Source organism: Erythrolamprus reginae, chromosome 1 (assembly GCF_031021105.1).
Source record: "Erythrolamprus reginae isolate rEryReg1 chromosome 1, rEryReg1.hap1, whole genome shotgun sequence".
In the NCBI taxonomy this organism is placed as follows: Eukaryota; Metazoa; Chordata; class Lepidosauria; order Squamata; family Dipsadidae; genus Erythrolamprus; species Erythrolamprus reginae.
This window is the reverse complement of record NC_091950.1, coordinates 325,766,857-325,791,456: the sequence shown is the minus strand read 5'-3', so window position 1 is coordinate 325,791,456 and position 24,600 is coordinate 325,766,857. Positions and strand designations below refer to the sequence as shown.

The following is a 24,600-nucleotide window of genomic DNA, read 5'->3' as shown; positions in this document are numbered from 1 at the left end:
TGCACTGTGAAAATATGAGGAAGCAACTCACTTTCTGTTCCATTTCATAGCAAACATTTCCATATGCTATTTTATTTTATGTCAACCCACACTTCTGCAATTAGGCTCACAATTATAAAACAAGCTTTTGCAACTCTAATCACACAGGTGCAAATTTTTATATCTTGTATACCTTATATTATTGATTTAGAATTAATATTTCCCAAGTTTCCTTTTACTTGGCCATTTCCCTTAGCTTTGCAGCTGCCAAAATAACAATGTATCTATTTTGACAAGGCATTTGTGTCATTATACAGGGCCAATTCTTTGGTTTCAATATTAGTGTTTTCTTGAGTTTTGCTTTTGTGCCTGGCAAACTAAAATTACCGTATTTTTCGCTCTATAAAACGCACCTGCTGATAAGACGCACCTAGATTTTAGAGGAGGAAAATAGAAAAAAAATATTTTGACCCTCCCATTTATAACCACTGTTGCATCCTCTTAGTAACATAATCACAATTCAGGCAGTGGAAGAGAATACAGATGGGAGAAATATTTAGATTGAACACCCAAGAAGTAGATGCAGACAGAGATAAAGCTCTAAGAGAAAAATATGGGAGGCAAGTTTTAAAAAAAAGCATAGCAACTAAAGTACTGAAGCAGACAAGAGACAAAGGATAGAAAGGAAAGGATTTTTCTATTTTGTTGTTCTGATTTGTTTTTCTGCTTCTCTTCCCTCCCCCCTTCTTTTTAGAATGGTGACATGGTTAGAAGTTAGGTAGGATAGAAAGAAAACGACTTTTAATAAAAGGGTGACATCATTAAAAGTTAGAATAGAGATAGAAATTAGAGGGGGGATATTATTGGATACTTTTTTACATAATAAAATAAAAGCAATAACAAGAGGGAAGCTTAGAAATTGAATTAAATAATATGGTGAGTAGCATTAGAACAATATATTAAACCATGGAATAATTCAATAATGATAATAGTATAGCTCAATATAAATGTGGGTTGGAGGTTCGGGGGGGTGCTGGAAAGCCGCCCAGGCCGGCTGCGATCTTTTAAAACAGCCGCGCCGCTTCTCAGCTGACTCCTGAAGCGCGGAAGTTCGCCTTTGGCTTTTGGCTTCAGGAGTCAGCTGAGAAGCGGCGCGGCTGTTTTAAAAGATCGCAGCCGGCCTGGGGGGCTTCCCAGCACCCCCCCGAACCCGGGTTGGGGGTTTGGGGGGGGTGCTGGAAAGCCCCCCAGGCCAGCTGCGATCTTTTAAAACAGCCGCGCCGCTTCTCAGCTGACTCCTGAAGCGCGGAAGTTCGCCTTTGGCTTTTGGCTTCAGGAGTCAGCTGAGAAGCGGCGCGGCTGTTTTAAAAGATCGCAGCCGGCCTGGGGGGCTTTCCAGCACACACCCCCGAACCCCCAACTCGGAACCGCATTCAGACGATTCCCCCCCCCTGTCCCCGTCCCTGCGCCCCCTCTGCTCCAGCGCCTCCCCCCCCCTACCTGCATCTTTGCTCCATAAGACGGGGCTGATTTTCATCCTACTTTGGGAGGAAAAAACCTGCGTCTTATGGAGCGAAAAATACGGTATGCTCAGATTTCCCCTACTTCTATTTGCTGGATGGCATCATCCTATTTGTCCAGAAACATCATTTTTTTATAAATTACTAGTTCAATGTTTTCTTTAGTGAGAAGAAATGTATGTAGGACACTGGGCAAATAATCATGTCTCTGAAAGTAGCATTCAGTTCCAATGTCATACTATTATATAACTACTACATTAAGCATGTGGTAGCCTTTTGAAACTTTAGTGTTTATCTTTGGCTAATTGTGCAGACATATGTAGCACAGATAATATTTTCAATATGACCACTTTCAAAGCAAAGGGGCTATAAAATTAATACATGAACCAAAATTGATAACATCTGATAACTACAGTGCAAGTTATAGCTCTAATTTCTTTATTATCTCTCAACCAAGCACAAAGTCAGCAGGTACCTTAGGAAAAGAGTGCTAACTTGAATACAATAAAAGTCCCAGCAATAAATAAAGTTTGAAATGATTTATCTATCTGAATATATATGACTGACTATTTTAATAAATTAATTCTGGGTGGCTAACAAAGCACTAACAACCCAGAAACATAGATAGTAAAACCATAGATATGATAATAAAAATGTGAGATAACGAAAAATTATTTTGTACAATATTCATGGGAGCTGAAACTTTAATTATTGTTCCTATTTTCTTTATAGAAACTACTAGTAGTTATGTTCAAGCTGTTATAGATGATTAATAAATGCTTTAGATAAATTCAAATAAAATGGCAAGATTTATTTCAGATAACATCAGGCAGGCCAATATCATTTAAATAGAAGCTACACAAGATCCCGAATCAAGCCCCAATTACTTCAAAATAGCTAAACAAGAGCCATTAGAATTATTTCAGAAGGGCTCTTATTACATCTCTTCATTCAGGCAAGTATGAATGAATGTCATTCTTCAACAAGCATACCACTCTACAGTTCCAACAGAATTTTTGTTTATCAGACATTGTCTCTATTCTGTGGACGAAAGCAGAAGCCTTGCCAATTTCCTGCTGCTTGCACAGATGCTTGTTCCTATTGCTTCCACGCTAACTCTCTTTACAAGCAGTAGTAATAATTATTATTTATTAAACTTGTAACTCAATGACTCTGGGAGGCACACAACAGACAAATCACAACAACAGCAATAAAACATTAAAAATAAATATAAAAGGCGTCAAGTGCAATAGACCAGATGGAATGAAGCAAGCAGTCTCATTCTCCCTCACTAAAGGTCTGGGTGAAGAGCCAAGACTTCACAGGTCTTCTAATAATAGCAGAATGAGAGCCATCCAGATCTTGGGGGAAAAGACTGTCAAAGACTGCAGATGCTTTAAGTAAAGCTTTACATCCTTGTATACCTGGACACATTAATTTAAAATTATTTTAACTCAATCTGGAAAGGAGACAATAGAGCTGGAAAAGGTACAGGAAAAGACAATTTCCAACTAATTGGGGTAAGTAAGCTAGAAGAGTTCCCATTTAAGCAGTAGTGGGTCCTAAATCCTGTTGCTACCAGCTTACGTGCACACTTGGGATGCTTCTGCACATGTGCAGAAGCATCCCAAGTGGGTGGGCAGCACCCAGGCCAAACCGGAAGCAACCCACCGCTGCACTCAAGGGGAAATTATAATAAAGATCAGCCATTTTTATCAAGTGACATATTATTTGATTTTATGGATGCTAAACAAACAGCATAAACATGCACCCATCACACAATTCTTTCAGGATAAACAATATTACACAAGGCACATACATGGACTAAGATGTGATAACCTCTAAAATGTGATAATCCTCCCCCGCAGGGAGGTGGAACCAATTAGGTGGTTTCACCCCAGATGCCTAATGGACCCTATGGGCTTTCAGAGGGCGCTTGGGGAGATACCAGATTTGCTTATGCACAATCCAGCAGAGTCCCTAGTAATGGCCTGGAATACAGCTGCAAAAGGGGCTCTCAACTGGATTGCGCCTTTGCGACCTCCCTGTTGTAGTAGACCCTTGGTTTACCGAGGAATTTGGGGAGATGAAACGCCAGAAGAGACATCTAGAGAAGTTTCGGAGGACCAGTAAATCCAAATCTGACCGAACCAAATTAAGAACTTTTGTTAAGACTTAGTTGGAAGCGATCAGGGCGGCAAGGTCTTTGTATCTTTCCACAATGATTGCGTCTGCAGAATCCTGCCCAGCAGCCCTGTTTAAGGTGACCTGCTCTCTCCTTAACATGGGGAAGGTTGAGGAGCCTCTACAGGGCACTGTTGAGGAGTTTTACAATTTTTTCACAGACAAAGTCACTCAGATCTGGGTGGACTTGGACTCTGACTGGAATGCAGTGTTGATTGATAACGATTCAGTTGAGTTGACTGGAGCATGTCTTAGTCATGTCAACTGGGCTGGGTTTGACCTGGTGACACTTGATGAAGTGGACAAGTCCATTGGAGCTGTCAGCTCCTCCATCTGCTTACTGGACCCTTCTTGGCTGATCTCTTCTAGCCGGGAGATGACACGAGGCTGGATCCAGGCGGTTACCAATGCTTCCCCGAGGGAGGGGTCCTTTCCAGCTCCCTTAAAGGAAGCACTTGTGCGCCCCCTTCTCAAGAAGCCTTCCCTGGATCCAGCTATTCTTGCCAATTATCGGCCTGTCTCCAACCTCCAACCTGGCGCTCCAGCTCCAGCGGTCCTTGGAAGAAGCCGATTATCTAGTTCCTCAGCAGTCAGGATTCAGGCCCGGCTACAGCACGGAAACTGCTTTGGTCGCGCTGATGGATGATCTCTGGCGGGCCCGGGACAGGTGTTTATCCTCTGTCCTGGTGCTTCTTGACCTCTCAACGGCTTTCGATACCATCGACCATGGTATCCTTCTGCGCCGGCTGGAGGGGTTGGGAGTGGGAGGCACTCTTCCTACCTCTCTGGTTCTCTTCCTACCTCTCTGGTCGGTCGCAGTTGGTGTTAGTGGGGGGTCAGAGGTCGACCTCTAGGTTACTCCCTTGTGGGGTGCCTTAGGGGTCGGTCCTCTCCCCCCTACTATTTAATATCTACATGAAACCGCTGGGTGAGATCATCCAAGGGCATGGGGTGAGGTATCATCAGTATGCAGATGATACCCAGCTTTACATCTCCACCCCTTGTCCGGTCGGCGAAGCAGTGGAAGTGATGTGCCGGTGCCTGGAGGCTGTTGGGGTCTGGATGGGTGTCAACAGACACAAGCTCAACCCGGATAAGACGGAGTGGCTGTGGGTTTTGCCTCCCAAGGACAATTCCATCTGTCCGTCCATCACCCTGGGGGGGGAGTCACTAACCCCCTCAGAGAGGGTTCGCAACTTGGGCGTCCTCCTCGATCCACAGCTCACATTAGAGAAACATCTTTCAGCTGTGGCGAGGGGGGCGTTTGCCCAGGTTCGCCTGGTGCACCAGTTGCGGCCCTATTTGGACCGGGAGTCACTGCTCACAGTCACTCATGCCCTCATCACCTCGAGGCTCAACTACTGTAATGCTCTCTACATGGGGCTACCTTTGAAAAGTGTTCGGAAACTTCAGATCGTGCAGAATGCAGCTGCGAGAGCTATCATGGGCTTTCCTAAATTTGCCCATGTCACACCAACACTCCGCAGTCTGCATTGGTTGCCGATCAGTTTCCGGTCACAATTCAAAGTGTTGGTTATGACCTATAAAGCCCTTCATGGCACTGGACCAGAATATCTCCGGGACCGCCTTCTGCCGCACGATTCCCAGTGACCAGTTAGGTCCCACAGAGTTGGCCTTCTCCGGGTCCCGTCAACTAAACAATGTCGTTTGGCGGGACCCAGGGGAAGAGCCTTCTCTGTGGCGGCCCCGACCCTTTGGAACCAACTCCCCCCAGATATCAGAGTTGCCCCCACCCTCCTAGCCTTTCGTAGGCTCCTTAAAACCCACCTCTGTCATCAGGCATGGGGGAATTGACATGTTCCCTCCTCATAGGCTTATAAAATTTATGCATGGTACGCTAGTGTGTATGATTGGTTTTAATTTGTGGTGTTTTTTAAATTAATTTAAATATTGGATTTGTCTTACATTGTATTGCTATTGCTGTGAGCCGCCCCGAGTCTGCGGAGAGGGGCGACATACAAATCTGATTAAACTTAAACTTAAACTTCCCTTTTTAGGGAAGGTTGTAAAGAAGGTGGTGGCACTCCAACTCCAACAGTCCTTGGATTAAGCTGATTATCTGGGTCCCTTGCAGTCTGGATTCAGACCCGGCTACAGCACTGAAACTGCTTTGGTCGCACTGTTGGATGATTTCTGGTGGACCTGGGAAAGGGGATATTCCTCTATCCTGTGGTTTTTGACCTCTCAGCGGCTTTCGATATCATTGGCCATGGTATCCTTCTGTGCTGACTGGAGGGGTTTGGAGTGGGAGGGACCAGCCTCCAGTGGTTCTCCTCCTACCTCACTGGTCGGACATAGTTGGTGTTAGTGGGGGGTCAGAGGTCAGCTCCTAGACTGCTCTTTTGTGGGGTGCCTCAGAGATCTGTCTTCCCCCACTACTGTTTAATATCTACATGAAACCGCTGGGTGAGATCATGCGCCGACCACAGGATGAGTTACCATCAGTATGCTGATGATACTCAGCTGTACATCTCCACCCTGTGCCAATTCAGTGGAGCAGCAAAAGTATCTGGAGGCTGTAAGTGCCTGGATGGGTGCCAATAGGCTCAGATTCAACCCGGAAAGGACGGAGTGGCTATGGGTGTTACCTCACAAGGATATTTCCATCTATCCGTCCATCACTTGGGGGATTTTGACCCCCTCAAAGAAGGTCCACAACTTGGGAGTCTTTCTTGACCCACAATTGTCATTGGAATATCATCTCTTGACTGAGGGAGAGGTTTGCCCAGGTTTGCCTGGTGCACCAGTTGTGGCCTTATTTGGACAGTTGCGGCTCTCCTGACAGTCACTAACGCCCTCATCACTTCGAGGATCGACCCCTGCAATGCTCTCTACATGGGGCTACCTCTGAAGAACGTTCGGAGATGGCAATTGATCCAAAACACAGCTGTGCAAGCTGTCATGGGCCTTCCCAAATATGCCCATGTTTCACCATCACTCTACGAGTTGCATTGGTTGCCAACTAGTTTCCAAACACAATTCAAAGTGTTGGTGTTGACATTTAAAGCCCTACATGGCTTAGGACAATGTTGGCTGGCGGGCCTTAGGGGAAGGGCCTTCTCTATAGTTGCCCCTTCCCTCTGGAATCAACTCCCCCCAGAGATCCGTACTATTCCCACTCTCCCGGCCTTCCGAAAGAGCTTAAAAACACATCTATGCTGGCAGGCGTGGGGCTGTTGAACTTGGTTACTTTGTGCCAGCCCCTATTATTGTCTGACTGTTAGAGATATGACAACGTTGTATGAGGTGGGCTGTTGGTGACATGTTTTAAGTTAAGGGGTTTTTTATAGGGATGTTTTATAATGTTGTTTTATTTAATTTTGGTTTCTTCCATTGTTATGTATTACTATGTTGTAAGCTGCCCTGAGTCTCAAGAGAAGGACAGCCTAGAAATCGAACAAACAAACAAATAACAAAAATCCCCATCCCAACTAGGCACAATAAATCTAAATAATTTATAGCATTGTAACTTGCTGTACCTCTCATTACCTTTTGTTTCTTGCAAACTATTCCAGTGTATTTATCAGTGCTTCATTGTGCCTTTCTTAATTTAAACTTCTCACCTCTTTTTTAAGGATCTTATTTAGTGCCATCCAACATCATTTTTCTCCATCCTCCTCTCAACTTATTCATATGTGTAATGGTTACTCACTTTTGTATTCAATCTATAATTATTTAGCACCTAAATTACACATGCATTCATGTCTCCAGCCATCACATCTCTAACAGCACCAACGTAATTAATTATTCATTTATCCATAAATATACTCAAACAATGAAGGAGAAAACATGTTTGTATTTGCTCAGCTGAACTTTTAGCCAAGCATTCAATTCTCATGCATGCTGATTTTCTTTCATACTCTTACTGTATACTGCAACCTTCGTTATTTTGTAAAATATCCCATAATTCAAACTTATTAACCTTATTAGACACTTTATTTAAAATACAGTAAGTACTTTATTTCATTTTATTAGGAAATTATTTCATTTTAAAAGGAAAAAAACCCAACATCCAAAAAGAGAAAGAAAAAGTACAAAATACATAGACAAATTCCCAAAAATTATAACATTCAGTAAATTGAACATTAAATGATTTTGGACTAGTCCCAGGTTGGGCAATCTACTGTACACTCACTAAGGGAGTACCCCTTTTCAATCCTCAAATTTGTATGTTTTACTCTTTGTTTTGGTGGGGATTAAGAGACAAAAAGTTTTTCAGAGTTTAATTTTTCCATTTCATTCCTTTAAATTATCACAAAAACCAAAATGTTGTTAAGTCAATTGGAGAACAAAAGGAAAAAATGAAACCTTGTCATCTTAGACCAATCTATTTAATCAGGTTTATTTATATTTCACTTTTCTGAACCATATCCCTGAACAAATGGATTTCAGGTGGTGTAGCTTTTTGAGAAGTGAAACTTTGAATTTCTGTAGGAAAGATGGGGTAAAAATCTAACAAAAATTGAAGAACATTTTTTACAAGAATCATTTGTTTTGCAAGATAATTAGTGAACAGTAATTGGAAAACATTACCATGAGGAGAAAATCAAATTTTGTTTAAAATCTAGACTTCCAAAGGCACAGGGCTACCGTAGGTATCACCATCAGCCAGAGTTTTAGCTTCAACACTTTAAGGCAGCGGTTCCCAAACTACGGCCCGTGGGCCGGATGCGGCCCGCTGAGGTCTTTTAAACGGCCCGCGGCAGCATACGAGATTTTACCGATCGATATAATAAGAGGGAGAAATAGAGAGGGAGAGAGAAATGAAGAGCAGAGATAGAAAGGGAGAGAGAGAAAGGGAGAAATAGAGAGAGGGGGAGAGAGAGAAAGTGTGAGATACAAAGAGGGAGAGTTAGAAAGAGTGAGTGAGAGAAAGAGAAGAGAGAGAGAAAGAAAGAGAAAGAGGGAGAGATAGAGAGGGAGAGAGAAAGGAAGAGGGAGAGATGGAAAGAGAGAGAGAAAAAGAGAAAAATGAGAAAATGATGGAGGGAAGGAACAAGGGAGAGGAAAATGAAACAAATGAGAGAAAAGGAAGAAGGAAGAGAGAAGTGGAGAGGAAGGAGGGAAGGAAGGAGAAATGGAGTTTGTTGATTTAAGTGTAAATTTACTTGTTAATGAAGTATAAATTACTTAATTACTTAATTATTAATTACTTAATTACTTATTACTTCTTCTTTATTTTAAATATTGTATTTGTTCCCATTTTTTTTTTACTTTAAATAAGGTATGTGTAGTGTGCATAGGGATTTGTTCATAGGTTTTTTGTATAGTCCGGCCCTCCAACAGTCTGAAGGACAGTGAACTGGCCCCCTGTGTAAAAAGTTTGGGGACCCCTGCTTTAAGGAGCTGGTGACGAGCTCTGTGATTATCTTTCAAAGATGGAAGTAACAGATGGAATTAGCTACGTTATTGGAAGATTAAATGAATTCTATTTATAACTGGTGAAAGAAAAAGAGTCTTGCTTATAAAAAAGTTGACCATTAGTCTCCTATAATATTGGAAAATGTTAGCATTAGGATAAAGTCTTATAGAAAACAACTTTAATTAAAAGACAGACTCCTTCCAGTGTTCTCCAGCAGATGTCATCATGAGGCAGCCGTACACGATTTAAAATGTCATGGTAAAATAAAAGAAGTACTGTATTTTTTGAAGTACTGTATTTTTTTTTACGCACGTCAAAACAAATCATAAGACAGAAGGCAATGCTTAAAAAGGCTGTATTTTTATTCTTCAACATAAAATCAGAAACAGTATAAACAGCAAAAAATACTAAACATCAATGCAAACAAAAATAATTTGTTCTAAAATATGTATTCACAGTACTTTTCTGTACATAAACTTCCCTCAAACATCAGGTAAGCCAAGTGCAGGTGCAGCACTTGAAAGCTTTAAATGAGAGGTGCGCGTAGGAAGGACAGGATAACCTTCTATCCTACCAGATTGAAAGGAACCAAACAAACCCAAATGGGTCTGGTACCACGTGTGACACTGCAATTTCCTAATGGCAAAGTTATTTTTAAAATGCTAGCAAGATAAATTTAGCATTTCTATGGAAATGTGAGCCAATACATTTTTAAATACTTCAATTCCATTGTGTGAGCTTCACAACTGCAAAGCCATAAGGATAAAAAATTAACATTGTTGGTTTTTTTACACTACAGAAAATTGGTGCTCTATCTTCTGGTGTCAATTGAATTAGTAAAAAACTAAGCTTCTTAAATGGATACACTGCTCTAATATCTATGTCTCTTAAAAATAAATTACATCAAGTTATTACCTAGGCCAGTGATAGCGAACCTTTTTTTCCTTGAGTGCTCAAAGTGCGTGCGCTATTGTACATGCACAAGTGCCCACACCCATAATTCAGTGCCTGGGGAGAACAAAAATGCCCTGGCTCCTCTGAGGCCGGAAATGGCCCATTTCTCAACTTCTGGTGGGTCTGTTAGGCCCATTTTTCATTCTGCCCAGGCTCCAGAGGCTTCCCTAGAGCCTGAGGAGGGCGAAAACACCCTCTCCCATCCCACCAGAGGCCCAAAAACACCCTCCCAGAGCCTCCTGTGAGCCAAAAATCAGCTGGCCAGCGTGCGCATGGGCCCTGGAGCTGAGCTAGGGCAACAGCTTGTGTACCGGCAGATATGGCTTCCTGTGCCATCTGTGGCACATATGCCATAGGTTCGCCATCACTGACCTAAGCAATAACTAGGTAATTTTATTTTAAAGAATGGATTTTAAAGAATGGCTAAAATCCTATTTTAATGTAATGAGGCAAAAGTATTTTCTTCTGTTTTGATTCTCCTTACAAAAAAATGTAGCTAATTCATAATGCTTGGGATAAAAATAACTATAACCCAGACTATGTTTAGAAATTCTCATGATGTATCATTCCAAACTACCTATCATAAACTCACCAAGCCAGTTTAGGGATTGTGAACTTTGAGGTGTTTGTTGTATGGAAATGGTAAACAATTACATGGGTTTTCTGAGGAAGTTGGCTTCCTTTGTGTCAACTCACTAAATCTTCTACAAATCAGCCACTCCCTGTTATTATATGGAATTAACAGCTATTTGTTGCTGGCAACACCTGTCCATGCAGTAATCAACTTTACTATGTGAAAAGAATACAACTCACCTAGGTTTTTTCTTTCTCTTTGGAATGTACATGCGCTAAAATAACACATGCAGGATTTTAAATAAATCCTGTGAGGTCAGGCAGAAAAACAGACAGTATCTCTTTACATGAAAGCTGTAAACATTTATGGTTCACAGTCAAATAACTGCACACACCATTAATAGTTTTCTGTAAAATGGGAAAAAGACATCTCTGGTTATTAAGATTATTTTCTATACATGCAAACAAAAGGAAAATCACTTATCACTACTTAGAAAAAAATTACAAAATTGTACACAGTGTAAGGGATTTTTTTTCTTCCCCATTAAGTCATCTGGCATTTCTATAATAATAAAGATGGCCTTATTCCAATTAAAACATTGTGCTTTTTTTCTTTCTAAAGGTATATTGTCAGTATCTTTGAGATGCAATGTATTTCTTTCTTCACAATCTGTTTTTTAAGTGTACTTGCCTGCAGTTATGCTTAGCGTATATGTGGCTATACAAACACACACACAGCGACAAAAATAATTTTGCACTAAACTTTGTCCTGAGAAAAGGGTATTGCAGGTCCTAGTATCTTAAAATCAAGATAAAATGCAATGGCTTGCAACACTTAAGTTCTTATTATGTTTATTATCCCTGAGGGAATGTCTTTTCTTTAAGCCATAAGAAATTTCTTAGAATCAAGCATCAACCACAAATTTAAATTGAAACATTTTTGTTAATAATGATGGCTGAATGATAGTTATTGATTACAAACTGTTGAGGGGCTTCCCAGTGATCCTTGTTTTATCAACAAAGTTAAGAATATGAGTGTTCTTTCAAACTTTCTTGTGAAAGATTCCTCCAGTGATTTTAACTATGAGCTTCAAACAAATAAATGAAATCCCTCAGGGAGCAGTGATGGTTCCCAAAATCATTAAGAGGGAGAAATCCCCCCCCCACCTTTTCACTAGTTCTTTTTCTTGCCCAGTACCTTTACGTCACCCCCATGCTGTTGTAGATGGTTCCTTTGTGAACATTAAAAAAAAAATAATGTAGGAGGCAATCTCTGTTGAATCAAAATCCTTTTGAAATTGGAAGTTTTCTCAATCCAACTCACTAACATCAAGTAATTTTTAACAAGAAGACCAGCGGTGTGTTGCTCCCAGTTCAGACCGGTTCTTAAAACCGGTAGTGGTGGAGGGAGGTTCTACTCACTCACCTGTGATGCTTCTGCACATGCGCAGAAGCGTTGTGAGTGCGCACATGAACCAAAGGTGATCTAATTTAGAACCCACCAACACAGACCAATTATCTGCATATAGCATCATTAAGTGGGTTATATATAAAACACTATAAATACTCAAAACAATCTATAATTGGGTCTTGGAAGTTCCTTTGGCTGCTTAATGATACAATCTTAGGAAAAAGGTAATTTGTTGTAGTGTAATATACTGTTTTGCATTAACTTTGTATGGAGATAAATGTATACATATTAAAAGTTACAGAGAATGCCATCTTACTGAATATCTATCTCTTGTGTGATCACAGATGGGATGGTGGAGATGGTATTATGGCACAACACAGTATGTTATTTCACACTAAAAAGTAAATGATATGCAAAAGCAGGTAATCCTCCATAACTGAGCATAGCCAGTTCATTTATTATAATTGATTGATTGAAAAAAAGTTAATATTGTTTGTTGTACTGTCTTTTACAAGGAACCACACTTTGGTACTAACAAATAGTAAAGCAGCACTGTCTTTCAAAAACCAACACTACTGTAACACCCACTGTAATGTGGCATGCAAATCCACAATTGCAATCCTTATTGATTTTGCATTCATCCAATGGTAATCTTGTTTTAAATATGAGTAGCACAGTAATGTCTGGCTACAAAGGAGATATTACAACATGGAACTTTATAAAACATGGAATATGACGCTTATATCCATTCATATTTTAAGCATTATAATAACCAACTTTGCAGTACCAGGGTTCCAAACTGCTGGACATTATAAATCACCAAACAAATTTCAACTAAATTGATTATTTAACAATGTAACCATCAAACCCAAGACACCAATAAATTGGCTATAAAACAAATGTAATTATTAACTTCACGGCACAAAAATAATTTGTCCTTTCAATAGGTTTCTTTACATAATAATTTTCAGTGACATATATGTCAGAGTTCAAAGGCTAATTGCTCTTGGAGTTAAATAAGCTCTGTTTAATTGCAGTCATGTTCTATATCGTTTAGACTGAGCTGAGTTTAACAAGGCCACGCACTGAGTCTTCATGCAGTGAATCCTGGCTAACCAAGCTGAGGCTGTGCATAGTGCGGCTGTGTGCCAGGGCGTATCCAAGGGGTAACATCCCTGGTGGAGCTTCTTCAGGAGTAAGAAACGGATGGTTTTCAGGGTCCTCTTTTAATGGTATCATTTCTGACAAGCTTGTTTCTGATGTGAGATTTGGGATGGAAGAAGGTGGCGTTGGTTGTCCTAGTGTCACCATAGCACAGGGAGCACCAAGAGTATTTTTTCCTGGTAAAGGCAGCTCTTCACTACTTAGACTGGGCTCGCTCTGGAGGAGTGGGGTGGCAGCGGCCTGCAAAACGAATTTAGTGCTCTGAATGCACTGATCTTGATCACACTGAAGAATGGAAGGGTACCAAAATAATATACAAGGCATGAAAAATAGAGGTGGAAGGGTATGGAGAAAAGAGGAATGGGACATAAAGAGAAAGAAAAAAAGTTGTTAATTACACTTCATTGTTAAACTGACCATGTACAATATATTGATGAATTCCAGAGAAGTGGAAGTATATTGTATGAAAAGCATTTGTCAGATAAAATAATTTATAAACATGCTAACTTTCCCCCCATAGTCCATTGATGTTTATATATCTGTATGTAGGTCTTGTACTTTGATTCTGCATTCTTATTTAAGCTAAGGACTCTTTTAAGTAACAACTGGGCAGATTTAAAAAGCTTTCAACATACGAAGTCTGCAACTCTCTCTATATATGATAATCTCTACACATTCAAAATTTATGCTTCCATCAGTTTCCTAGCAATGGGAAGAGCTCAGCAACATAATAACTGTGCAGCTTCATTTGGGTAAAAAGTACATTATAGAATCAGAGGTGAAAAGAATCATTTAAACCAGAAAGTACAATCTCTTGCACAGAGCAGGGATCCAAATTAATAAATCCCACATAGATGCCTATGTGCTTAACATAGTCATTGAAGGGGAGACCAACACCTTTCTGGACTACTCATGTTTTTTTCCTAATATTTTCACTTGGTATCTGACTTCCTGTCACTTAATCCACTTTTTCATGTCCTGCCCTATGAAAGAAGAAATAACAGACCTTGATTGTCTTCTACATATCATCATCTTAAAAATGCTGTCATACATCCCAGACTCATCTTTTTTTCCAGCTAAAAATATCTAGTTCTTTCAATATCTTTATTGAAAAGGTTGTTTTTAATCTCCTGATCATTGTCTTTCTTCCAACTTTGAATACTGAATTCTCCTTAAAGTATATTTTTCAGTACCATAGCATTTAAGAGAGAAACTGACCAAAATAGAATAAAATGGAACAATTATTTTCCATAATTTGTCAATTACGTTTCTGTTGATACAACCTAAAACCTTCATTTATCTGTTTATAGTTGAATCGTTATTGAAAACACTATTTAAAGAAAATTTATTAAAATTATATGCCACCCAACCTAATGGATCTTGAGTGACTCAATATTCAAACAAAGAAATTACTATAAAATCAATAAACATAAAAGGTTAAGATTAAAGATGGCAAGAGTGACAAAGAGCTAGGTCTTCACGGCTTTTCTAATAAACTACTGTTCTAAAGATCATTTTCACAAGTACTGTTAATAAACATGAATTAGAATTAATCTAGCACCTTTTCAGAACTAATAATTTTATTAAAAGGCATAAACGTTCATGAGTTTTTTCTTTTAATAAAATCTGTTTTAAAAAGCTATTCCTTCTGGGTTTTGACTACTGAAGATTAATATACCTCCTCTTCTACAATGTCTACGTATCCCTCATTCTAAAACCAGATTATTGGGGGCAATATACTGATTTTGTAAACTGTTTAGAGAGGTCTGTAAAGCACTACAAAGTGGTATATACCGTAAGTCTAATTGCTATTGCTATAACTGCATTTGATTTTTGCTTTATAAGTGAAGAAAACTGAACTTGTCTCTGATTCTATTGATTGTATTTAGGGGCAGAACATTCCTGCATAAGTGAAACCATTCTTCTATTTGAATTTACAAATTTACAGTAGCAATACTGAATGCCCCCTTCTAATGTAGATAGAGATTACTATTGATATTTAGTATACCTGCGTTAGTTAATCAAAACATAATCTATGAATGCCGTATTATATTATTTAAATATATGAGATTATTGGAGGTATATTGTAATGCACAAGTCAATATGGGACAAATTCATCACAATATGATATAATAATAGCCATATAGATCGACATTAGTCCCACTGTTTAATTTCCTTAAAATTATTTTTAAAGTATACATTTTGTATATTATTAGTACAAAAATACAGGACCTATGTTATACAAAAATTATATTACTGTCATTTACCTAAGGTTTTGGCATTTAAAATGTTTACTTTTATATGGTGTTTAATTTTTCATGCAGTTTACTGTACTTAAGCCTCAAACCAGGGAAACACTTAAACTTATGTAACACATAAGTCCTTCTGAAAACATTTAGGCTTCTATAGCTGCTTTAATAAAATTCTAGAAACAGAATTTAATTAGACTGAGAAATATGATGGTTCAAGTATCTTTTAAATTAGATTTAAATTCTGTCAAAATCTTTGTAAACTATTAAAAATAGTAGAACTAATGCTCATTAACTATTAATAGATTAATAGACAAATAGTCCATACAATGCAAATGAAATACCAACCACTTTCAAACAAATATATCCTATTGAAAATTGGTCTTCATTTAAAACATTTAATAGCTATTTTATTTGTAATTAACTATTTTAACAATTGAATATTAAATATATGTTAGCTACTTCAGTTTCATTGCTTTTTTATAATACATACAAAATAAAAACAGAAATATTTTAAAGGTATGTTTTTATTTCTTTTTAAAATAATATCACTAAATATACTTTTTGAACTCTTAACTCTCAAAAAAAACTTATCTACTAATTGGCATTTAAATCCAAGGAACATCTCTGCAGCATCAAAGATGATTCCATCCATTATGCTTTCTGACTAGGCCTGAGATAAAACAATAACGTTATTCTACCATGTCTAAAAATTTTCAAAAATAAATTGCAAATAAGCATTTTAAAAATCAATATTTATTTTTCCATTTGTCTGACTTGGTCAATAATTCATACCACTGGAATTCTATATCAATTAAGTATAATTTAATTGAAAGAGAATTGGAAGAAATATCAAAAGTATTAAACTTATGAAACAGACTACTTTGAAAAAGGTAAACACGGTAAGTAAAATGGAACAAGTATACAAAAAAGAACAGCATATTGTAACAAATATTTCAGGGGTTCCTATCATGCTGCCTGAAAGCTACCCCGGTTTCATGCTGTTACAGAAGCCCTTTTTGTAACATAGAAAAAATGCATAGAAAATATGCAAAGGATTATAAAATATTGAGGCAAATAGGACTCATTAAAACATATGCATTATCTGTGATAAATAAAATCTGAGATAGTAGATGTTAAGATGGCATTGTGGATTATTCTTGTTGATGGAAATATAATATATGTTTTCTATTAATCAGGTTTAAAAGATTAGGAGCCTCTCAAACTAACTAAACCTGTTTTAATAGCTATTGCTTTAAAACTGAAAATACTGTACTGTCTGTCCAGTTTATCCACAGTTTTGGTAAGTAAGAGATATGCAATCGATGGACAACTGCAATGGGTACTTTCTGGTGTGTCATAGTATTTAGGTATGTGTATGTGTAATATTTTGTCAGCTAAAAGGGAAGTTCTTGCAGTGATTTTTTTTTTCTTTTACCCCTCACTAGCATTTTAAATTTTTTAGGCGTCAAGTATTTTACCTTATTTATATTTTAATGTTTTTAAATGTTTTCTTTTTGAGTATCTACACAATGATGTCACATAAATTACAATTAACAACAAATCAATATTATAAGGATCTGGACTGAATCTGTATTCAGCTTCAATTGAAGAACTATTCCAAATTTGAAACAGAACATGGTGAAAGAGCTCTGTAAGATTAAAGTGCTTAAGAAGAATACAAACATCACAGGACAGATAAATGAAGTACATTTCCAGGACTACACACCAGTTCCAGGAATTAAAAAAAATACATATAAACGTAGCAAATATTTCTAAAATATTTGAAATGGTTTTTTGAACATAATAAAAAAGAGGTGAATCAGTTATGAAGAGATGGCACAATCCACAATGCTGAATTAAGAATAACTTTCATAATACTGTAGAACAACTGAGTGACTGTGGATTGCAGCCTCAAATACTAATGAAAAAATGTATAGGAAACATGACTTTTGGTGAGTGAGTGGATTCTCATGGCATATTTTATGGCATAAAAGAATTAGTTGAAGAAATGATGGAGTGTACTAGCAGTGTACTAGGATGGGGATAAAAGCAAAATATACTACCAACCTTCAAAAAGGAAAAGGTGATCCTGTCAATTACCACCTGGTTAATCTAACTTCAGTCCCCTATTAAAATAATGGAAATATTGAGAGACAAAAAAAACCATAAAAACCCAAATATTTTTAAACATTTAGGCAGTGAAGCAATGGGTATTTAAAGTAATATTAATGAAGGTTTGATTATCTAACTTTTCCAATTATACTATAAAGATTTTACATGAAAATTATATAGATGGTTCAAATTATAATAAAAAGATTTCATATTTCTAGTTTACAAATAAAAGAGGATTACAGGTAGTCTTTGCTTACTGATCATAATTGGGACCACCAAATCTGTTGCCAAGTACTGAGGTTGCTAAGTGAAAAACCGCAAGATTGCAACAGACTCCCAACTTCATTTCCATTTTAAGTAAATCTCTGCAGTCATTGAGTGAGACATTACACAATTGTGACTTATAAGTTCACTTAGGGAAATTGTTGGAGCCAGTTGTGAAGCATACAAATGGCAATCATGGGATCATGGATTCTGTGAAAGGATTTGTTACAAAAATTATTTCCCCCCCCCCCCAGCCATTGTAATTTCAAATGGTTGCTCAATGAGGCAGTCAGTAAGCAAGGTCTAACTTTCATATTGATTGAAAAACTATGCTAGGTCAGTCAGTTGCCTGGTTAATTGCGACAAAGTTAGTTTTTCAGGTGGAAAGGGATACTTAAAAGTGCTGTTATCGAGATCACTTATTTTCATCATTCATCAATTAGAAAAATAAAGCAATAGGGGCTTATCAAATTTGCAGTGTTTTAACAGGTTTGGATATTGGGAACAATGAGAGTGAAGTGGCATGGATAACTAACTTAAAGGAGCTGAAATCATTTGGAGAGCAGACTATTTTAAAGGACTCTGAAGTAATAATCTAAATGTATATAGAGTTTGAAATGATCATCATCGCCAACCATCATATATCACTGGAACATGTTAGACTATTGAATTTTTCTGGAATATTGTTCCCTGATTTACAAATATTAAAATTATTACAATGTTACAATACATACTGACAAACATCATGATGCTAAGGACAGATACAACATCACTGTTATTTTAAATCAAATTCCCTATTTTGACTGTTTAACTGAACATACATACCAACTTAAATCTACGGTAACAAATAAAACACACTGGCTTACAAACAAAAGTCTGAAAACAGACTTGTTTTCAGTATCACCTGACTTTTACTGGCCCTTAAACACTGTCCCCAGAGAGCCAGTTAGTTTATAATTCATGGCTTAATAAAATGGGGAGAATTTCAGAACTTTGCTGAAAATCATAAAAGAAAGGAAGCAATTACTTATAAAGGGTTCTTCCAGGTTTTTATTGTCTAATTTCCTAGCATATTCTATATTTTAATAAGGCTATAAGTATTATTTTCCTATCAAAACTGATTTTTTTATATCTATCGAAGAAGGAAAAATGTTCTGTTAGCTGATGATACCAAAATTCTCTTCTGTGATCATACAGTAAAGCATCACTTGAATATTAGTTATCATTGGGAAACCTATAATGACAAACCATCATTTTTGTATCATATAAACCACAACTTATTCAAACTTAAATAAATGTCCATGTGTGACCATTTAAGTTTTAATACATTTGTGTTTAATTCAGAACTTATTTTAAAGTGGTGATTTAAAATAGCATTTAAAATAATTTAAAACGTTTTTTTAAATCCACATGATACATCATATGGTCTCCAAAATCAAAAAGTTAATAGGTCATGCTGTTTTTAAATATTTCTATCATTTTCTTTAACCATAAATCTTTGACTCTGCTTTTTCTCTTAAATTTCACAGAAGCAAAATTTTCACTGGAATTTTTGGTTAATATAGGTTTGAATTAATTTATTTTTTTAAAAAATTGGAAGTACAGTATTTGAAATGTTCAGTTAGTATTGACTTTATGAGAAATATCTAGAAAGCTTATAAACTACTGTTCAAATGAAATAAAAAAGGTAGAATTCTTAGTTTAATCACATACAATATTATCGTAACATATGCTGATTTCATTGCAAGCCTTTATCTGAATTTACAACTATCAACTATCCAGTCAACCAAGCAGTGGAAGTGATGTGCCGGTGCCTGGAGGCTGTTGGGGAGTGGATGGGTGTCAACAAACTCAAACTCAATCCAGACAAGACAGAGTGGCTGTGGGTATTGCCTCCCAAGAACAATTCCATCTGTCCGTCCATTACCCTGGGGGGAGAACTATTGACCCCCTCAGAGAGGGTGCACAACTTGGGCGTCCTCCTCGATCCACAGCTGACATTGGAACATCATCTTTCGGCTGTGGCGAGGAGGGCGTTTGCCCAGGTTCGCCTGGTGCACCAGTTGCGGCCCTATTTGGACAGGGAGTCATTGCTCACAGTCACTCATGCCCTTATCACCTTGAGGTTCGATTACTGCAACGCTCTCTACATGGGGCTACCTCTGAAAAGTGTTCGGAAACTCCAGATCGTGCAGAACGCAGCCGCGAGAGCCATCGTGGGGCTTCCCATATTCGCCCACGTATCCACAACACTCCATGGCCTGCATTGGCTGCCGATCAGTTTCCGGTCACAATTCAAAGTGTTGGTCATAACCTTTAAAGCCCTACATGGCATTGGACCAGAATACCTCCGGAACCGCCTGCTACCGCACGAATCCCAGCGGCCGATAAGGTCCCACAGAGTTGGCCTTCTCTGGGTCCCATTGACAAAACAATGTCGTCTGGCGGGCCCCAGGGAAAGAGCCTTCTCTGTGGCGGCCCCGGCCCTCTGGAATCAACTCCCCCCGGAGATTAGAATTGCTCCCACCCTCCTTGTCTTCCATAAACTACTTAAGACCCACCTATACCGCCAGGCATGGGGGATTTGAGACACCTTTCCCCCAGGCTTATTATAATTTATGTTTGGTATGTATGTGCTATTTGGTTTTTAATTATGATAGGGTTTTTAGTTTATTTTTTTTAATATTAGATTTGTGCCTGTATAATACTGTTTTTATCGTGTTGTGAGCCGCCCCGAGTCTTCGGAGAGGGGCGGCATACAAATCTAATAAATTATTATTATTATTATTATTATTATTATTATTATTATTATTATTATCATCATCATCATCATCATTATCATCCTAAAATATATAATTCTATTATTTATACCAGCAATAAATATAATATTTTACTGGCTAAACCAGTAATTGATCAATATTATGAGACTTCATTCAAAAGAAAATCTTAATGCTGATTTCATCTCTATTTTGGAGAGTGGGGGGGAAATTTAAAAAATGATTGCATTACAGATTATCCATTATCATAAGAAAACTCTGCTTTAATACTGATTAATTAAATTGCAAGGTAAGGAAATTATTCAGTGAGTCTCTTAAATTGATTGGATACTCTAGTCTTGAGACAGCTGGTACTGAAAGGAGATTTCAGTAGCTTGTACTGAGAGAAGCATACAAAAGAAGAATAACAAATTATAGTTTATTGATGTGTATTAGCAAAAATAATGGTACAATTGAGGGAAGAGCGCCCCAAATGACCATATCAAAAAACTAAATCAAGAAATTGATTTCTGAGTGACTTCAAATTCTTTCTTCAGTTTACATATGGAAATCATAGTTACAGAGTGAGATTTCTTTACAACATTCAAAAAAGGCAAAGAAAGTAAAATTATAGCAAAAAACCCTGGCATAACAGATAATAAAATGACTAAAGTCAATTTTAAATAACAAATTTATTAACATTTTCTTAGTTTCATTTGGTCTATATACTTCTGCCTAAAAATAGAAATATGCAATCATTACTATGACAGGAAAACGAAAACAGAGAAAAATGATCTAGTGTTTTAAAGTAAATCAATTCATTTACACCAAGCAAATATTTTATTTCCCTTATATACACTTGCTTATAAATTCAATGAGTCTTTGTGTTAAATAAGCATATATAAAACTATGTTATTCATTTAGTACTACTATAAAATATATTATTGGTACTAGAGTCAATAAAATATTTAAAACACAATTGATATTACGGTGGCAAATATTAAAAATGATCAATAAACCTGAGAAAATCCTTATATTATTTTATAAAACATTTAAAAACTCATATAGATATAAAAAGTTGTACTATTTATTGTACTTCACTTAAATGAAAAAAAATTAACGGTTTGGGATTCAGATTTCTTAGTGTTCTTATAGTATTTTTTAAATTTTGCATTATTGCTTATTAAATTCTTAGCAACATAAAAACCTTATTACAATATAGTCATGGAAATATTTTATTGTAAAGTACTGGAAGAATTCAGTTTAGTGACCTGACTTATTCTCAGAAAGGAGAAAAGAGAAACATTCAGAGTTCTTGATCCATATTATGGGATGGTTCCTACCATATTGCTCTGAGACTGCGTGGCCCCATACATTGTAATGCCATTTGAGGAAGCTGCTGGCTGAGGGGTATCTGGTTGGATAAATCCTCTTCGGTCAATTAAACTAGAGAACAAATACAAAATTGTATTACAAATAATTCTTATCAGATAAGAATGAAACTAACTTTAAGACAAATACTTTAATAGAACAACAAGAAGGTTGACTCAGCCTTCCATCCTTAAGAGATGGGTAAAATGAGGACCCAGATTGTTGGGGGCAATATGCTGACTCTGTAAATCACTTAGAGAGGGCTGTAAAAGCACTACGAAGCAGAATATAACTCTAAATGCTATTATTATGAAGAATTTATGGAAGTAATTTGTGTTCAGAAGAGTAAAATATACTGCTCAAAAAAATAAAGGGAACACTCAGATAACACATCCTACAGTAGATCTGAATGAATGAAATATTCTCATTGAATATTTCATTTGCACATCTATTCCATTTGCACAACAGCATGTGAAATTGATTGTCAATCAGTGTTGCTTCCTAAGTAGACAGTTTGATTTCATAGAAGTTTGATTTACTTGGAGTTATATTCTGTTGTTTAAGTGTTCCCTTTATTTTTTTGAGCAGCGTAGATTCTCAGAATGCAGTTGCATGCACATGTTTAGGCACTTCTGATATTTTATATTTCAATGAATATTTAAGTTGGCAAAACCTATACATGGTACAACAGTAAGAACATCATCTCTTAGCAGATTTGCTCTTTATTGTTATTGCCTTACTGATGCCTTGTAGCACTTTCTGAGTTAGGTAAAAATAGTGTAAGTAAAAAACTATTTTAGTTTCAATAATGTTTGCCCTCATAGAATAGAACAGAATTCTTTATTGAACAAGTGTGACTGGACACACACAGAATTTGTCTTTAAAAATTTACATAGTGATCATTCTATGTCAACAGAATAGAAATACACTATATTCATCTGCTGTATGTCCCTGCAAAGTTATTAATATTAATTCCAACTTACTCTATAGTTTAAATAGGCTTCTATTCTTATCTATTTAGTTTGCTGTATGACTAACTAGTGGTATAGTATGTACTGAAGATCAATACATTTGAAAATAAATGTCCAAATCAAATTATAAATTTCTGCTTGGAACATTGTGTTTTCAAAACTATGGCTAGGCATTTTTAAATTGTAATCATTCACAGCTGGAAAGTGAAAAAAATATTGTTGAAGAAAAAAAAAACCCTCACCTTTTCCCCCATAAAGCATTATTCAGTTTTTGCAATAGCAAATTAATCAGTTGTGCCTAGACTGGTATTCTATAATTTTCAGTGTCTTCTTAGTTGAACACCATTATATAACATACCACTAGAAGATTCAAAGGTCATATCACACCTATGGCAATGTATGTGCTCTTGGGAGTTACATATATCTGACTCAATGGACACACAAAGGTACAACAAAAGAAAAAGAATACAGTACTGAAAAACTGCATTAAATCTCTTACCTAGGAGAAAGGGGCCCACAAAGTGCTGTGCAACAATTAGCACAAATGTTGCCATAGCTGTAAGGATTGAAGTTTTCTTTGCTTCTTTTACTTGACCAAGATCCCTTGATCTATAAAGATAATGAATACTGATGCATTATACTGTGTTATTTATTCCAATAAAAAATACCTAGAGCAAAAATAAACTTCTATATATCAAATTATGAAGCTCCTTGAATTCTGTGACTTGAACCTGAATTTATTTTTCCCATTTTAATACATCATTTGATCCATAAAATCCCAGTACATGTTTTCTATTATTTCATGCTGTCAAATCAGAAATTTCAAAGGAAAAAAAATCAATGTGTCATCCATGGGTGGGTTCCAGTTTTCTTCACTGTTGGTTCACTCAGGGACAGGACATGCGGGCATTGTGCTCCATGCTGCACACTGTGCAGGCGCTTTGTGCGGGTGTATGCACAATTTCAAAACAAAAGTTCTGAGCATGTGCAGAAACAAAAAACAAGATGACGCTGCCTATGGTGCTGCTGAGAGAATCAGCAAAGGGGCATGGCAGGCCTGGGTCACTGCCAATTCAAGCGACCCAGCCGCCACGTTACTACAGGTTCTATCAAACCAGTCCGAACGAGGAGTAACCCAGCTCTGATATCATCTCTTCTCCAATGAGACATTCCAGAAACATCTCATGTACAATCGAATAGATGGTAATTGATTCAATTTTCCTTCCTTACAAATGTATTATATTTCTTATATTAACAGAAGTTCAGGGTATGAGTCAAGACCTACAAATGGGATCTCCTCTTTACCCATTTTTTAATCTTCGCAATTAAATATAGTTGAGAGACACTGACTGACCCAAAATAATCTGGTGAAATCATTCATAACCCAATCCAAACTATGGTATTTCATTAAATTCTCAAATCTTTTGCAAAGTTTCTTACATAATTATGGGGATCATAATTATCATTTACCAGGCATACAGACCCTACTTATATTAGAGTTTTCCGACAACTATATTGTTTTTTAGTTATTCAATATACTGTATTGCCAAAACATTTCTGACCATTTTCTTAAGCTTGGAAAAGGCAAACATTTTCTAGCTTGGCCAGCATCTTACTCACATTCTCTAAAACAGTTTTTTTCCATTAAACTTCTGTGAGAGATTATGACTGAGGAAAAAAAATACAGCTAACAGTGAAAATGTTTA

General features: G+C 37.0%; 1 protein-coding gene across 4 annotated transcripts in view; it reads right to left on the bottom strand.

Annotated features, from left to right (window-relative positions):
* Positions 1–24,600, bottom strand: part of ZDHHC14 (zinc finger DHHC-type palmitoyltransferase 14) — a 73,092-nt gene that overhangs the window by 2,734 nt on the left and 45,758 nt on the right. The window contains exons 7-10 of one of the 4 annotated variants that reach the window (XM_070733758.1): positions 23,394–23,503; positions 21,896–21,998; positions 17,488–17,546; positions 12,431–13,453 (exon numbers count right to left, since the gene is read on the bottom strand). In XM_070733758.1, the coding sequence (XP_070589859.1) occupies positions 17,517–17,546; positions 21,896–21,998; positions 23,394–23,503 (243 nt within the window). In that variant the 3' untranslated portion in view covers positions 12,431–13,453; positions 17,488–17,516. Of the gene's footprint in view, positions 1–12,430; positions 13,454–17,487; positions 17,547–21,895; positions 21,999–23,393; positions 23,504–24,600 lie in introns of those variants that run through there. The other 3 variants (XM_070733755.1, XM_070733756.1, XM_070733757.1) reach the window with 3 other exon arrangements.